The 18,402-nt window shown below is 29.5% G+C and overlaps 1 protein-coding gene across 1 annotated transcript in view; it reads left to right on the plus strand.

The window, feature by feature from the left end:
• The window catches only part of LOC129960017 (trafficking protein particle complex subunit 13-like), a 54,732-nt gene that overhangs the window by 21,420 nt on the left and 14,910 nt on the right, over positions 1-18,402 (plus strand). Inside the window, exons 5-6 of the mRNA XM_056073023.1 lie at positions 7,853-7,925; positions 10,397-10,441. Of these exons, the coding sequence (XP_055928998.1) occupies positions 7,853-7,925; positions 10,397-10,441 (118 nt within the window). The remainder of the gene's footprint in view (positions 1-7,852; positions 7,926-10,396; positions 10,442-18,402) is intronic.

Consider the following 18,402-nt stretch of genomic DNA (forward strand, 5'->3'; position numbering starts at 1 on the left):
CTAAAAAAAGAAGATAATGATATAACAAATAATAATATAACAAATCAAAGAAAAGTCTAAGCAGGTCAAACTGACAAAAACAGCATATAAAATTTTTAAAGTTAATCAAGTACAAATTTTGTTATGGAAGATTTTTTTTTTTCCTTTAAAAATTTTCTTTATATGGCTGATGTTTTTTCCCTTTAAAAAGTTCTTGATATTTTATATAGGCAAAGAAAATTTGTAAAGACTTTTAATTGACCAGTTCTGATATTAAAGTAGAAATATCATTTTTAAAGAATATTTTTAATTGTTACTGCAGAAAAACAGAACATATTTGCAGAACACACATTTGAATTAAACAGGTTGCTTTGTTGTTGTGGACTAATTTTAGTAATGTAATAATCACTATTTGCATTAAAGACATTCAAACTAGTAAAAATAAAAAATTGTCCGATCCTTTTTGAAAATTATGTTGTCAACGAAATCTTTAAAAACTATTTTATTATATTTCTTTTCTTAAATATTTATTACTTTTTACTCCATGAAATTTTTTTGAAGTCTCTTCTTTTATTTGAAAAATCTCAGTTGTGGATCTGTTGGTTTTTATAATAACGTTACTACTAAAATGAATTCAACTGAGAGATGCCGCTTATCTCTAAATGTGCTATTCATATGCTCACCTGTATGTTGAAGCGCTTCGGACCTTGAATATTGCTGACAAAGGAATGTGATAGATTGTTTTCTATAAAAAGCCTGTTCTGACATTCGCCGCTTGAAGGAAAATGATCGTGCGACAATTGTAAATCAGAAAACTAGAATCAGAGCTGCCATGTTGGTGGTTAAAATTACTATAGATGCCGTTTTTTTTTTTTTTTTTCCCCCCTCCCTGGAAAGAACTTAGCTTTAGTAATTTTTATTTTCCCTTCAGTTGTAATTCAATTGACTAATGATGAAAAGGGGAAAGTCTCATTTTTTGTGGAAAAATATTCTCTATATGGATAATTTATAATCTATTCAAAATATTCTCTGTTCTTTGCTGTACAATAGTGTTTCCCAAAGTGTGGTACGCGTACCCCCGAGGGTACAATAAGAGTTTGATGGGGGTACAACTGAGGCTGCAGCCAAGATAATGGCAGAAGTACTGATAGGAGATAAAGCAAAACAAACTTTTGACCGCGTACCTCTCTCAAATAATACGGTTCATCGACGAATCGTTGAAAGTCTAATAATGTGAAACATATACTATTGTCTGATATTTCTTAAAGTCGTTATTATGCATTGCAAGTTGATGAGTCCACTGATATTGCGAATTTTGCAAATTTTATGACCTTTGTTAGATACGAAAAAAAATCAAGAAATTCATGACGACTTTTTATTTTACCAGCCTTTATTAAGTCACACAACAGGAGGAGATATCTTTAATGTTATGAATAAGTTTATGCAAGAGAACAAGACTGATTGGAATAGATGTGTTGGAATAAGCACAGATGGAGAAAAAAGTATGGTCGAAATTAATAAAGGACTCGTTGCAAGAATTCGAAATGTTGCCCCGAATGTCATATCCACACATTGTTGCATACACAGAGAGGCTTTGGAAACACGTAAGATGCCCGCTGAACTACAGAAAGTTCTAGATGAAAGCGTGAAAATTAACTACATTAAAAGCCGTCCTTTGAATGCCCAACTTTTTTCTCAAATATGTGAAGAAATGGGAAGTAGTCATACCCAGCTTCTTTTTTATTCTAAAGGTTCTGAATAGATTGTTTGAGCTTAGACATGAACTTCAATGTTTTCTTAATGATAGATTTGAGTTGAGAAATTGTTTACATGACTGTAAATGGCTTTGTAAACTAGCATATTTAGCAGATATATTCTCTGTTTTAAATTGCCTCAACTTTTCGTTACAAGGCAAAAAAATTTCATTGTTTCACGTTCAAGGTAATGTGAACACTGCCATCGCAAAACTAAATTTATGGCAAAAGAGAGGTGGTAGTGGAGAAATAGACTCGTTTCCCTCTCTTCATGAGTTTATAACAAGTTCGACTATTAAAATTGATGCTGATACTCTGAAATGCATAACACAGCATTTGGAGAGTTTGCAAGTGGGCTTGGAAAACTATTTCCCTGATTTAAACAAAAATATTGAATGGATAAGGAATCCGTTTAACATTAACACAACATCCATGCCAGAAGATTTGACGCATGCAGAAGAAGAGCAATTGTTGGAATTGGCTTCAGACGGATTTTTGAAAATTAAACATAGGGAGAGTACCTTAACATTATTCTGGTTACAAATGCAACATGTGTATCCGGTTTTAACAGAAAATGTTCTGAAATACATCTTGCCTTTTCCAACTTCATATTTATGTGAAGTTGCTTTTTCAGCATTTCTGGAGATTAAGTCGAAAAAAAGGAACAGATTATTGGACGTGGAGCCGCATCTAAGATTAAAATTAACAAACAGGGAACCAAATTGTGACGATCTGTCATCTCAGCACAAACAATTTCATGCTTCTCATTGTTCCAAATGAATGTTACTTACAATATAAATTTTATTTATATTTTATTATGAATAATTTTATTTCTCTTTTTTTATTACTTTGTGTATGTCACACACACACACACACACACACACACACACACACACACACACACACACACACACACACACACACACACACACACACACACACACAAAGAAATATATTTTTGTTTGTTATTAAAATACATCCATTTTTTTTGACGAGGGGTACTCAGTGTTACGAAAATTATAGAAGGAGTATACATATATCAAAAGTTTGGGAAACACTGCTGTACAAGAATCTCCCAATGACGAACATAAAATAAAGAAAGAAATCACACTCAGATATTTGCATTTGCTTTCAGCATCAGATGAGTAGATATCGACCAATGCGGAATGCCTGTTGCATATATACTGCATAAGTATTTATGAGACTGACAAAAATGTTCAAAATATATTGTTTGAAAAAATATTGTATTTCATATTATCTTTAGAAACATTTATCATAATTTGGAACTTTGCCATTTATATCGACGGGCATCGAATTATTGCTTCTCAAGGGATTCATTCAAAATCGATTCATTTTAAAGGCTCTATAATTCGATACAAAACTTTCACATGATCTACAAACACCAAGTATTTTATAGATTCTTATTTGATTCCATAAGAAAACACCTTCCCGAAATGGGAGGTGCTATTTAATTAGATATACCGGGGGGGATAACATTTAGATAACGCCAACACTTTTCATACGAAAACCTTTGATTTTATGAATGCATCGAAGGAATTCAAACGTCGTCACAGTAAAATATAAACAAAGAAATCTCTAAATATTCCTTAATTATGATACATAAAATCACTTATTGCATTCATAGTAATTCTTTAATGCATTATTTTATTACCAATAGGTGAAATATTTAGTTATTCTGATTATGTGAATTATACTTTCTAACTCAAGCACTGAAATTTCATACTGCTTGGTGATAAGTAATCAGCACTGATTATATTAAATCCATACTTTTCCTTTTTAATTTCATAAAAGCTGTGAACGAATCGAGACTTAGGAGAATTGTCCAGGGCCCTAATTTTCGTGGTTTGATCTTTTACAATTTTTTTGATTTTCTTTAACTATTGCAGCTACAGATTATTGATTCATAATACGTTGATATTTTGTCTAGTACTGAGTCTAGAAGTAATTTATTTCAGAACTTGCTTCAGGCAGCAAACAACAAATAAGTTATTTATTATATTTAAAATCCAACGTTTCTTTAGATTTTTATTGATTGAAATCTTTAATTTGAAAATAAACGAGCGTAAGCTCCTTTATAATATTACTACAAATTTAATAAAATATAGTTGGTCGAATTTTGTGACTGACAGCAAATATTTCGTTACGCACATAGGTGATTTTACACTTGAACATAATATTTACTTGTTTTTGAACTATAAAACTTAAATATAATATTCTAGATTATCTAGAAGTATTAAAATGTTAATTACGTTTCCAATTTATAAGGCGTAATCAGCTTGTTTCAGTAGTTATATTGAAAGTAGAAAAAATAAATAAAAATAAATCGATGATTAAAATATTTTTTAATTATTATTATTTAAAAGTATCACAACTGCAAAATAGTTTTTTGATTATATTTCATACAACTTTTGATTATACTGAGTGTCAATAGTAAAAACTGATCTATTTTCCTGTCTTTCACTTCCATATTCGAAATGCAAAGTGTATAAAAATTCAAAATAATTTTAAACTTGAAATTTTTAAAAATATATTTAATGAAGAATGAATGTTTTCCTAAATACATCGTTTTTTATACTTTAAAAAAAATTTCTATGAATTTAAATATAGAAGTTGCTTTTGCAATGAATTCTTCCATACGTAATGATATTCTGCATAAAAAATAATTCTATTTTTTATTAATTCTAAAAGAAAGAAATTTTTTAGATAAATATGCCGAACGGTCTGCTTATATTTAGTTCAAAGCTAATTAAAATAAATATAATGTATTCGCAAAAATTCTAAATCTGATACTTTTTCACTATTATTTAAACAGTGTCATGAATGTGACATTTTCTTTTGTAGTTATTTCTCGTATCTAAAGTTTGCGATTTCTATGCAACAAACAGCTGTCTCATCCATTTGACGAGGGCGTCTGACCTTGAGCATTGTGACAAAAGGAATGTGATAGACTGTTTCTTATAATAGGCATGTTCTTGCAATCCCCACTATAGAAGAAAAAGTAATCGTATGATAATACTGCTTCAAGAGCATTGTTGACGCAACGCAAAGTAGATAAGTGGCTTGGCTTTGGCTTTTTGGTCGGCCTTTTCTCAAACGGTTTTGCCTAAGAAATTTTTATTTTGGTTTAGGTTCAATTGTAGTTCAATTAAACGATGGCAAAAAGGAAAGCATTATTTAATGTAGAACAGGATGGCGAAGTTAGAAAAACAAGAACAAAGTTATTTGTGTATGTGAGCGGGACCAATTTTGAGATCCTTTTTCCTTATATAAAGAATATATTTGAATGGCGGAGTTATGCATAGTTGAATTGCATGATGAAAGCGAAAATATTCACGAAATGTTACATCATCCTTTAAGAAATTTCGATTCATGAAAGTTGCAAAATAACCTTCCTCAATCCTTTATTTGGAAATAGGATTTTTTAAAGTTTCCTCCATATAAATGAAGAGTAGTTTCTTTATTTTAAACTTCTTTTGACTTTAAATAAGGAAAAAAACCACGTTTCTTCATAGCTGGCCTTTATTTTCACCTCTTGTCAGTATCAGACACGCAAATCGATCGTTGTTTAGACTCTGCTGCCTATTTAAGAAGCAGTGAAAAATTCAAAAATAATATTGAAATGAGGCCGTGCGTTATATTTGATTATTGTTTGTGATAAGTTTTATCATGTTTTGGAAATTCTGAATTATCTATTATGAGTGTGAAATAAGTTTTATCTGTATTAAAAGAATTTAATTGCTTCTATTAGTCATTTATGATGAGTATGAAATCACTGCTCATTTGTTGTTTGAAAATAATAAAGTACATCTTTGCTAATAAGTGAGCTGATATATTTTGTTCAACCATTTTATTCAGCATTGGCAGAAGCAAAGTTCCTTCATGGCAAAGCGATTTATGGAAGCGTTAATTCATTTCAGTTTTGTTGATTTAATAGAGTATTGTTCATATCTGTTTAGTAATCATTGCAATCACCCTCATTAATTTCCAAGCAAAGCACTGAAAGTCTATCCGATATTTTAGTAGTTCAAGCGATGTTAATTTAAAAATTATTTTATATATTGATTCATTTTAATTAACTATAATAAGTTCCTTTTAACACCGGAGGCGGCGGCCGAAGTTTTTCGACGGTGGGGACAAACATCACCGGCGGGGAGAAAACTAAATGTTCCTTATTTTGCTTCAAAATAACATAGTGATTAATTTAATTTTTATACAAATTTAATTAAGTATTTAATATCTAATAATAATATCTTATATCTTTGTATTAATATCTAATAATAATATCTTTAATATCTTATAATTAACATTTATTTGCAGTAATGAACTATTTATATGGTGTCTGAGAATAAGAATTTTATGACCGAACAACGAGAAATACTAGGAAAGGAAGAATCAGTAACACAATCTCAAATTAATTGTATTGCACAGACATTGGAAACAAATTTTCACATTATTTAAATTTTATACCGAAATAAGATAATACCGGAAGCAAATGAAGATAATTATTAACTTATTATTAAGGGTGGCCAGCCGATCGGGAAAACTGAGAAACGTCTGGGAATTCCAGGGGAGGGGGGTCAGAAAAAAATCGGGGGAAAATCAAGGAAATTTATTACAAATCTGGGAAAATTTTTTTATAAATGTGTACTTTTTATTGAACATGGTAATTCACTGGTGTTTTTTCATAAGTAGAATGAAACATCGTTGGCATCTAATGAAAATCAAACTTTTACTGATAGTCTAAAACAGACTATGGAAGAGAAAGATTAACCACCATATCTAATTTATTGCATATATGTATAATTATATAATATTTTCACCGAAAGTTTTGTAGAAAGTTTTTTTTTATCAGAACGACAAGTTATCTCGAAAATCAAGTGTTCTCGAAATCCACTTTTAACAAGTTATAATTAAGTAACTGTCAAATGGAGATAACAATTGGTTTTTGTGCTCTTCACTTAATGAGCATCTAGAAGTAGTCAGCCAGAACATAATGGCTCGTTTGAATGTTAATATTGAAAATATTCGAATTAAATGTATCATTTGCATTAAAAGTATTTTTTCCCCTTCTTCTATTAGAGTGAAAGAATGAGAACCCAGTAAATGAATTTTGTGTGTGTGTGTGTGTGTGTGTGTGTTTTGAGTATGTTATCGCTTTTATATAAAATAAGAGTAATTTTAAAAATAAAATAAACGAGTCACCCTAAAATATTATGCTATGATATTTCGAACTAGAGACTCGAATATTTTTAAAATGTGTCTTAGATTGTTCGAAAACATAAACTACAGTAGTGATTAAATACAGATTGATTGAATTTCGAAATAATGATACTTTTGAAGATATGAATTAAAGTTCGAAATGTAGGCCTACTAGATTGAAAAATAATGATAACGAAGAAGAAGTGCTGGCTTAAGTGTATTATATCCAGTTTTGTTTCTTCATATTTTTCTTCATGCTTGCGAAATAATCCGATATATATTGGAAAAAAGAGACAAACAATTGTGAAGAGTAAGGGGACAGAAACGTAGACATGACGACAGCTACACTCTAGGAAGAAGGAAAAATTCAGAATTTCATTAAGTGTGCCGATAAATATTCATTTATTTTTATTTTTAGCCCATGGCCCCTTGAAGCATAATTATATAAACTGTGAATTTTTAAAACGGAGTGTGTTCTAAGAGATCCGTAAGGTTATCGTGATAATGTGTATAGCAATGTCAGTGTTTTGTTTAATTTTATTTTCAGATATGTAGTGTTAAGTTTTTGGGTTTAAATTTTAAATGACCTATACAATTTTCTATATTATTTAATTGTGGCCGATAGATAAGGAGACATAATGAACGGATTTCACATTCTGCAGTTTATATGGATGACATCACAAATCCAAACAAACCATTTATAGAAACATATATTCAGTTATCGGAAAAATCTGTTACATGCCATCAGTAAGATCCCTTTATTGTTGGATAAAAGATTCTACTGTAGTATGAAAATTTTTAGAATGTATGCTTGCACATCATATCTTTCAAATGTGTTCTTAACTAATGAATATTGTGACAAATATTAAATACTGAAGTGGTTTTCTTTCTTATTTTAGATTAGCATGTACTGTCAATTATACTACAATGAACAATGAGAAGTTACATTTCAGGAAATTCTTTAAGTTCCAGGTCAGTAATTTTTTAAAAATAAAATATAATGTGAAAAAATTTAGTGAAGATATTTTAGTGAAATGTGATATCTTTTTATAATTTGTGAAAAGCATTCTTAATTAATAAAACATATATAGAGTAAAGCACTATGTATACGTTTAGATGGGACAAACACACACACCAATAATGTAAATGTATTATTGAAATTTTAGTAACTTTGAATATAAAAAATTTAATGCTATTTCTGTAAGTTTATTTAAAAGAAATAATTTCAAAAAAAATGTTAAGATTGTACTAATATATTATTACATCACATAATAATTAAATTTTAAAATAAAGCATTTATCATAAAAGTGAGAAAAATTATTGCATATCTTTAAATGCGATTCTGCAGGGAGGTACCTCAGGTATGAGGGTGAGAAGTTTCCGGCATGGTGGTTGGTTCTTGCCCCCCGGGTGATTACAGAAATGGTGTGGAGTCGATTACCATCTACCGATGATGGGGCGTGTTTGATGATGGGATGTACCGTGGCCGGTGCTGGCCCTTAGGGCTCACTCTTAGTTCTCGCCAATGCTGTGATGGTGGCTCGGACATTCAGATTTTATCTTTGTGTCTCAGAGCAGGTCGGAGTAGTCTATGTGTGATATCTTAAATGGAAATTAAACGGTTATTATTCTATGTGATTTATGTGCATGCAGATAAGTGTTTAGATTTTTTAAAAAATGTCTTAACATTTCTCAAGTGAGGAATGTTACAACCGTCGACTATATATATACTGCTTTGTTGAAAATCGTCTACTGTAGATTTTGTATGCGTGTCCTTGAGCAGCAACTCGGCACGACCACAGTTAATTATAGTTTATGGTCTTTTAAAAAAATCTCCGGCTAGAATCACAATATAACTACACTGTTGTAACACTATAAACTCATGGGATTCCATCCGATTTTCTTTTGTCATTCTCACTGTATAACGTCCTATTGAATTAACATATTTACCATCTGCTATCTTTAGAAGCAAGTTCGGCTTATCTATGAGTATGGCTTTCTGTAGTATGGTACGGCGAATTTGTCAGAAATTATTGACTGTGAAGGGCCTGAGTTAGTTAATGCTATATCTGGTTTGCCTTTCATTATTACTTTGTTTTGATTTTCTTTCTTTTGGGTGATTGCCGCCATCGGAGGATTTTTTTCGCCGATTTCACCTTAGGTGATGGCATATCACTTAGTTTTCAACAGTTTCTCTGGATGGAGAGTGATTAGAGCGTCTATACATTAAATGTGACCTATTTCTGGGAGAACGTCTACTTTCCTGGTAAAACTGGGGTAATTCACTTCGAAACGCCAATTAGGGCTTCCGTTTTCTTTGATGTCGGCCTCAAACTGTTTCTGTCTGACAGCTACCGTGAGAAATCCGAAATATTTGACTTCTTTTCCAGCAGTATCGATAAACGTGATCTGATCAGCCATAGTGAAAACAAACCAGCCTGTCATATTCAGTCAATATAATTCTGACCCAAAAAATGTAATTTTGCTAAATTGAAGAGGGAAGCCTACTTGTTAATTGCCGACGAATTGCGGCGGCGCAAGAAAGAAGTGCGCTTGATCTTGGGTTTGCAGATTCTTCATCCAAATTCAAAGAGCATTCTACCATTCTTTGTATCATTTTCTAAAGAATCGGGATGAAGTTCTGCGGTAGAAGTAGAAGATGGTAGAAATCGTTTTGTTTTTTCTCTCACAATTTGGCTTACGTTAGAAAGTTGATTCTCATTGTTCTCTGTACTAATAACAGTATAGAGAAGATGGAAATCTTTCAAATCTCTTTCGTGTACCCGTCGTTGTTGCCACATATCAACATATTGACATCATTTAATAAATTTGGATTTTGTTGGTATATCTTCAGTTAATAAAACTTGATAGACATTTTCTTGGACGCCTTTTATAAGATAGACAATTTTATCATCTCACCTCATGTTAGGATTTACTTGGTAGCACAAATCTAGAACAGACTGAATGTATTGCTGACTTGTTGAGCTCGGGTTAACAGCTTTATTTCGATTCTATGAATAGGTAATAAGTTATCGGTAAAAGTGGCCGTAAAGATTTTATTTTAAGGTTTTTCATGATGTGAGCGCACTGTCGTTGTTTTCATATCGTTGCTTTGCTGTGCCCATTAAGAAGAAATAAGTATTTGCAAGAATCTTTGTCATCCCAATTGATGTACTTAGCAAGTCGATCAAATTTTTTTAACCTATTTCCGAGTGTTTACTTGCATCTCTAGAAAGGTTGGGATTTCTCTTATGGTATTCTTCTGGGACAAATCAAAATGGATATTTTAAAACAATTTTTGAATTTCGATTAAAAACTTCATTGTAAATATAATTTTATATTGCTCTCATAATTATAATTCCCTTGTTGGAATTTCGTCTTCCACCATTTCTTCAGCATTGTAAATGAAATATGTTCTAAACTGATTTTTTTTTCTATGCCAGGTGTCCAAGCCTTTGGATGTGAAAACAAAATTTTATAATGCTGAGGTTAGTATGACATACTGAAATAATTTCACATTTATTCATGCAATTTTAATTGATACTTTTTAAAGTAATTGTAAAAATTCAGTTTCTTGAGTGTAAAATATTAGCTTAATTGTTAGCTTACTTTTATATAATTTCAATACATATATTTTTATTCTCCATTATATAATATTTTGACATATTTTCTGGTGCAATATATATTAAATAATTAATGTTTACTGTCCCCCCCCCCCCCCCCGTTTCTACTTTGAAATCCAATTGTTTCTCTGAATTGTATAATAGTCTTTTCCTTACCTGAAAAATTAGAGGTTTCATTTTAAAATTAGTTTTCTTTTTGTCTCTAAAAAGTATATTTTGACTTTTATGGTTAATTGTAAGAATTCAGATTTTAATGTGCTGGTTTATTTTTAAACTTTTACGGTTATTAAAATCATATTTTACTGACTATAAATTGTTTTAAAAACGTGTTTGTCACAAGTGTACTGAAAATGTATGAATTTATGTGTGTAAAATTTTGAAATTTTGGTAATCTAACATTTGAAATAATAATAGCTAATGAACTGCTTTTCTTTCTTTTTTTCTGCATTTCTTATACTTTAGTTATCAGATTCAATGAAGAAAATACATAGTTTTTAGCACATAGCTTTTATAATTTTTAGGGTATATGAATTATTTATTCTGTTTTTGTTGCTTAAATTTATTAAAACTAACAGGTATTTTGTTTTGCATGACATCCCTTTTCTACCTCTACTTTGCATGTTTCAGGATTTTATAGTAAGTTACATTTTTTTCGTTTGTTTTCTTTTCTTGGTTCAAACTATTTTGTTGATAATTTTTCATTTCTTTTATCAATATCTTATTGTTTCTTATAATTTGAATGTTAATTTGTTCTTTGAAAAAATTACCAAATTTTTTTTATATATATTTTGATTTTTTGATATTCTTGCATTTTGTTTCTTAAAGAGTAGTCCAGTTTTATTTTTATTTCATGTGCTAAATATTTAAAATAATTCCTTTCTTTTTACCTTTTTTATGTAATAAAAAGAGCTTTGATAAGGGGACAAGAATCCCTGAGCATACACTTAAACTATTGATATATATTTAATCCAAGAATGTTTTATTCCATTGACAAAGTAGTTTGTAAGGATCAAAAGTATTCACTGAAAATTATAAATTATAATCTTATTCATTGAATTTTTTTCCATTATTTTTTTAGAATTTAAGGAATAAAAGGGGAGGGGATATTTTCATGTAAGTCAAGTCACAAATGTAAATTATGCAGTATTTTGATGCATAATTCACATAATTTTGCTGTTTCTGCAGTCATTTTTATGGTATGGTATTTCCATGATGTAAGAACTTGACCATTTGTGAGTCTTCACATTTTAGCTTTGGCTCTTTTTTCCTGGGGTGCAGCATTTCCACAAAATATTCCTTTTTAATTGTATTTTTGTTTTTGAACACTCTTACAAAATGTTTTCTAGCATTAAAAGAATAATAGCCTCTTTTTATTTAAGGGTATCTGTATAGTTGCTTGTTTTGAGTGTAGACACAAAACAGGTGGCAATGGTTTTACCAGGTGTAAATTCTTGTTGAAAAAATGTCTGTTATATCATGGTAAATCAAAAAAAGCATATAAGTAAGTAAGTATTAAAATAAAAATGAATAGAAGGTACTGGATTAAATATTCATCTCTAAAGCATATATAATTGAAATTTATAGCTTTTATTACTTAAAATTCAATTATGTAAATGTTTTTGGTACTTCTCGAAATTCAAAGATTCTTAATATACATATATAGATGCCAGTATTATTGGTAGAATTTGGAAGAATAGTTCTGATCATATAAATCTTGGATCACATGAGTACTGGGTTAAAATACATATGACATTACCATTTGAAATGCAGTTTAAAAGCTCATTTTATTATGATGCTTATACAATTAACATTTGGTTAGTTTTATTATTAGTATTATTATTATCTCAAGCTATAGTGGGAAAAAATCATTAGAAGAGTTTGACAGTTTATACTAAATTTCTTTATTAATATTTCGTGAATCTAGTGTTTTCTGAAATAATATATTTAAAATTTAATTTAACATTTCTTTTACTGGCTGATACAAATGTAGTTATGTAGTTTTAAAAGTTCGTGATTTCACTTCTCTCTTGAAACTAACCAGTTTCTCTTCTAATCACCTTGAAAGTAGTTTTACTTTTTAATCCTATTTCATCATCTCTCATTTGGTGGGTTAATCTATTTGCTAATAAGAGAATGCAATAATAGTACAGGCAGTTTAAAAGGATAAAGTATCTTATCTTAGAATGACATAAAAAGGAGGTGAAAGTGCTCTCTTTCTTTATGAAAACATTTGTTGATGTTAAAAATTTCACCTTCCTCATAATCTAGAGGTTAAAAATCTTACTTCACACTAATGTTGTTGACATTTTTTGCGCTTAGCACTCTGAAATGTCAAGTAATGCGCTAATGTTGGCTAAATATTTCTTGGTATGGCAAGCTTTCCAACTTTTTTTCATTTTATTTGCTTAAAGTTTTAGAGAAACATTATATATATATATATATATATATATATATATATATATATATATATATATATATATATATATATATATATATATATATATATATATATATAGACATAGATGAGACATCTTACATTTTTAAATTCATTTTAATCCATCGGGAAAGCATAATTATTTATAAGCAGAGACGCGGACAAGGCATGTCCGCCGCAGCGCGACACAAAAGCAGAAGTCGGGAAGAAGCGCGAAATAAATTATCTCTCGTCGTATATAACATGAGATATGGATAGGGCAAATATTTTTTTACAGTACTAATATATTATTAAGATTCTGATAGGGATTTCTGATGCTTGTCAATCACAAGTAAGGGAAACACAGGTATCTTTTAAAAAGAATGTGCTTACTGGACATTTTTGCATCCCTTTACGCGGAGCGTGAGAATGTGACGGCGTTTAGCCGATTTAGCAATTTTATAAAGCTTCTCTTGAATTAATTAAGTAGAGAAAGTGGAATTAGATCAAGAAATAAGAGAATGAACTTACTACGGGCTAAATTAAGATAAAACTTTGTAAATTAATTAGAATTGAAATCAGAGTTTAAAATATCATTACACACACACACACACACACACACACACACACACACACACACACACACACACACACACACACACACACACACACACACACACACACAACAAACAAACAAACAAACAAGCAATAATAATAATGTTTCTCTAAAATAATGTTTCTTTCTCTCTCTCTCTATGTATATATATATTATAATTTCTAATTAAATTACCATTAAAAATAATTTTGTAATAACTCGAACTCTGAATTTGCCGTAACTTATATAACTTATATAAATTTTAAATTGCACTACTATTATTTTTCCCACAGAATCAAAATGCTGAGTCGACAAATTCTTTCCTAAAATTATATAATCCTGAATCTTACGACCTCTTTTCCTGGCTTTTTGCTTCTGTATTCAATACATACTTGTCTTTGGCCAAACCATGGGGATAGCCATCATAACAAAAATTAAAAATAGAATTTTTTTTTTTGAAAGTATGAAAAATATAAAGTGTTGAAGAACTCAGCGACTTTTCAAATAAAATTATATATAACGTAACATAATTCTGCAGATGTCAGGGCGACAAGACAAATTTGGAATTAACTTCAATTTATTTTTTCATGGGAGGGCATGGTTTATATATGGGGATTACCGGTGGAACGCGTCATTTCGCTCCGAGACAGAAGAAGAAAAAGTCCTTGAAGTTTTCCTTTCAACGCTTTTTAATAAGAGATTTTTTTATATGGATTTTTTTTTTTAAATTTTTGTGTCAGTTCAAGAAAGGAAATCATAAGTATCTTCGAAAGGAATGCCGTGGGTGTTAGGGATTTTTAACCTAATCTTGCACCGTGAAAACTTTACTAGTCATCAAATTTAGAGTGATTGTTAGAAATAATCAAATATATAGAAGTGGGATTTAGATCAGAGAATAAGGCAAAATTTTAAATAATATGGGTTAGTTTAATATAAAAGGTAGGAAATTAATTAGGATTAAAATTAGGTTAAAGGATATTACATTTATACTGGTCATTACATTATACTTATCAAATAATACATTATACTTATAATGTAATATACTGAAAGGATATTACATTATACTTATCAATATAATGGAAATGCCACAAATAAAAGCAAGTATCTTTATAAATAAGTGTGGGACCACCTTTGGCATTCAATACAGCTTGAATTCCTTTTGGGAATCGAATCATACAAGTGCTGAATAGCGTTTAGAGGAATATTGTACCATTCTTCATTTAGATGTTGCGGAAGTTCTGGGAGAGATGCTGGTTTGGTCTAAAATAGACCATTACAGTTCGATAGTATTAAGGCCGGGGGCCAAGGTAGATGTTTCGCTTTATCCTCCTATTCATGAAATCATGATTGGACAAGTCCCGCTGCATGAATAGGATTATTATAATCCTGGAAAATTTAACCTCCTATAAGAAACATAGTTTGCATCATTTAATGGACCTGGTTAACTAAAACTTCCCTATTCTCCTACCCAGTGATCCATCCTTTCAGTGTTACGATTGGGCCTGCAGAAAACCATAACGCGGTTACCAATGCCATGGCAAATCCACCTCCTTGTTTGACAGTTGGAAGAATCACGATCATATGCTTGTACAGGTCCTCCAAACGTGTACCTGTTCTGTTGTAGAAAAATGTGGGAAAGATGATTTTTCTGACCGTATAACTCTTTCACTTATCAACCGACCATGTTTTCTGGTTATGGCATCATTGTAGACGACATTTAACAGTAACGTCTGACAAGTGGCTTGGGAATTGCCACTGTACCGTAAATATTCTGTTTATGAAGGTTCCACCGTAATTGTTTACGCTAGAGAATCCGGATGCTTAGCTCTGCTGTCAATTTGGCTGCCGTTATTTACTTTTTAGTCATTACAATCCGCTTCAATACCCATTAATTTGCATTGGTGAGCTTGTTTACCCGCGCTGTGTGTACGCTGCCATGACTGTGGATGCCGTACTTCAAAAAATGCCTAAAAAGTGGGATGTTTTTTTAGAATTGACCGCTTTAAAGGTCTGTGAATCTAGCATTTTACATTTATGACAAAAATCCAAGATGTATATAACTTCACTAAAGGTACTTCATGCTACCATGATATGTACTTTTTATATTTAAAAAACCTGTTAGCTATGATTACATTTTAATGTTTACGAAGTGTATTCTTCAATGTTAGTTTTATTCTCAGGTGTTTCTATTATTTTGATAACCATCTATCTATCTATATATATACTTAATGAAATTTTGTGAGTATGAGATTTTCTAAATATGAACCACTATTTTCTTTAAAGTTTATTTGCTTAGTTGTATTTGAAATTTGATTGATATCATTGTTGCCATTCTTTTCAGGATGTACTTCATAAAATTTTCTAAATAAATTTAGAAAAATATAGAAGGACATGAAAGTATTTTGTAAATGGAGGCGTCGTGTTTCCAATTCATAAATTGCATAGTTAAAGTGAAATTTCTAAAGCAGAGGCTGTTATAAAGCAGTTAGCTTCTTATTAAATCTTTAGTTTTTAAAAATACTTTTCAAAAGAAAACCAGATATTCTTAGGATAATACTAAAGATTAAATTTAGAACATAATGAAAATAATTATTGATTTGTTTGATAATTGTCTTTTGGTGATTGAAGTATGATTTAAAAATTTTTGTAATGGGCAATTTGACGGTATTATGTAGAAACGCCATCGATAATTGTTCCAAGTTCGGTTGCCGAATGATATGAATGACTGATTATGGAAAAAACTAATTTTTTTCTTTAAAATGTAATTAATGATATTATTAATTTAAGATTAAAATTGATATTGAAATCTTTAACAAGATTCTATAGGAATACGTTTATATATTTTGGTGTGAAAATTTTTTAAAAAGAACAAACATGTTTATCAAAAAGTAGAAAGAAATTTTTACAGTCCTTTTTTTAACTGTCCAGTTTTGTACTAATTTTTATTCTGCCAGACAGCTTCAGTTTTACTCTCTGAAATACAGGATGACTATTATTAAATTTTATGTTTTTCAAGCTTTCTATATTTCAAACCTTTCCACAACTTCAAAACCAGATGCAGCATTTCTCCATTAACTCTCACTGGGAGGGGAGGGTGATTTACTAACGTATATAACAATTTTATTTTTTAAATTCTGCATTTGAATTTGTTAATATGTTATGTCAAGTTTATTTTGTATCCATTTCAAGAACTCTTTTCTTGCTATGTATATGAAATTATATTTAGTCACCTTATGGCAATGCAGTAAGTAACCCAGGATGCAATATATTTTACTTTTTGCGCAAAATAGGATATATATGAAGTTATTTGATAATTTTTTAAAGTATGGCAATAATTTTAACTGCCCCATTTTTCATGTATTAAGTGAGCGAAATGGGATATTATGTAATTTATCAACAATTTGTGTTAGAAATGTACTAAAATTTTTCAATATTTTGTAATTTATTCCTTATGGTTTAAAATTAAATTAAATTTTTAAGCAAATTTATAGTTTTTAAAATGTTTTAAAATTAAGGAATGTTTTGCTTAATTCCTGAAGAAAATTGTGTTGCATTATCATTTTGTTTAATATATAAAAAAAAATGAGTCTGAAAATTATTTTGTATATATTTTGAGGTTTAAATTTTGTGTAAAAATATTATGCCCATTTTTTATACATTTTATTCTGTTGGACTTTTTGTATTACTAAGTTTTTAATTTTTTTCATCTACTTTTTATTTCTGCAGTGAAATTTTTTTTTAATTTATAAAATAGTAGATTGATACACTTTTATCTTTAATGTATAAGCGATTTAGAATATACATTTTCTATTTATAGCTGATTACATATTTCACCAAATATTTAAACCTTGTTTGAAACATAAAAATTTGATTTTATAGGTGTTTTTTGAATTGTTGGCTATTCTATTTTTTCAGGTTGACGAGGTAAATCATAATCATGTAATAATATGGATAATCAATCTCTACTTCTAATAATTAAATGCAATCATCTGATATAACTATTTCTTAAAATTTATTTTGATAATTCATTTTGGTTTAACTTCAACTGATGGTGTTTCCCTTTTGCACAATCAAACTTGCAGGTATGCCCAATTTTCACTTTTTTTATGGCATGTGTGATTTTTGTTTTGATATTGTCTTTAATTTGTTATTGTTAGATGCCATTTATAAAAGTATTAGTTGTTTTTTCAGATCTGCTTTTCTGAAAATTAACAATATACTTATGTAATCTGAAGTGAGTTATTTTTAATTTAAAGGATAGTTTTCAGATGGGATAAATACTTGGTCATATAATTTTTTGTAGACACATTGTATAAATGACAGGTATTCTAAAAGTATTTAGAAAATATTTCTTTAAATATAGGCTATGAATAATAAAATTTTCAATAGTTATTAGACAAATAATTGTCTTATGATACTTTTCATACCTCAATTATAAACTGACATAATTTTATTTCATGGCAACTTTGCTATGTTTGTTAGAAATCAGCAAAATTGAGACAAATATTTACATAAGAAATAAAAATGATTAATAGTTTAAAAAACTTAATATTTTACTCATGGTTTGTTTACAATTTAACAGAACTTTAAGCTAATCAGCTTATTGATGGTAAAAAAAAAATTCGTCAAGAAATTGTAGTAAACTCCATCTTTTAATGATCATTTACTAATTCTATAAAAAATTTGAGGATCTTTGACTGCAATGAATGCATTTTTTTTTATTGATATGTTTCTATTTTGCCTATGGTAAGCGGAGAGAAGAAGCTCGAAATCTTTTGGTCACTGAGACGTAAAATTCTTAAAAATTATAGGAAAATT

This window comes from Argiope bruennichi, chromosome X2 (assembly GCF_947563725.1).
Source record: "Argiope bruennichi chromosome X2, qqArgBrue1.1, whole genome shotgun sequence".
Taxonomy (NCBI): Eukaryota; Metazoa; Arthropoda; class Arachnida; order Araneae; family Araneidae; genus Argiope; species Argiope bruennichi.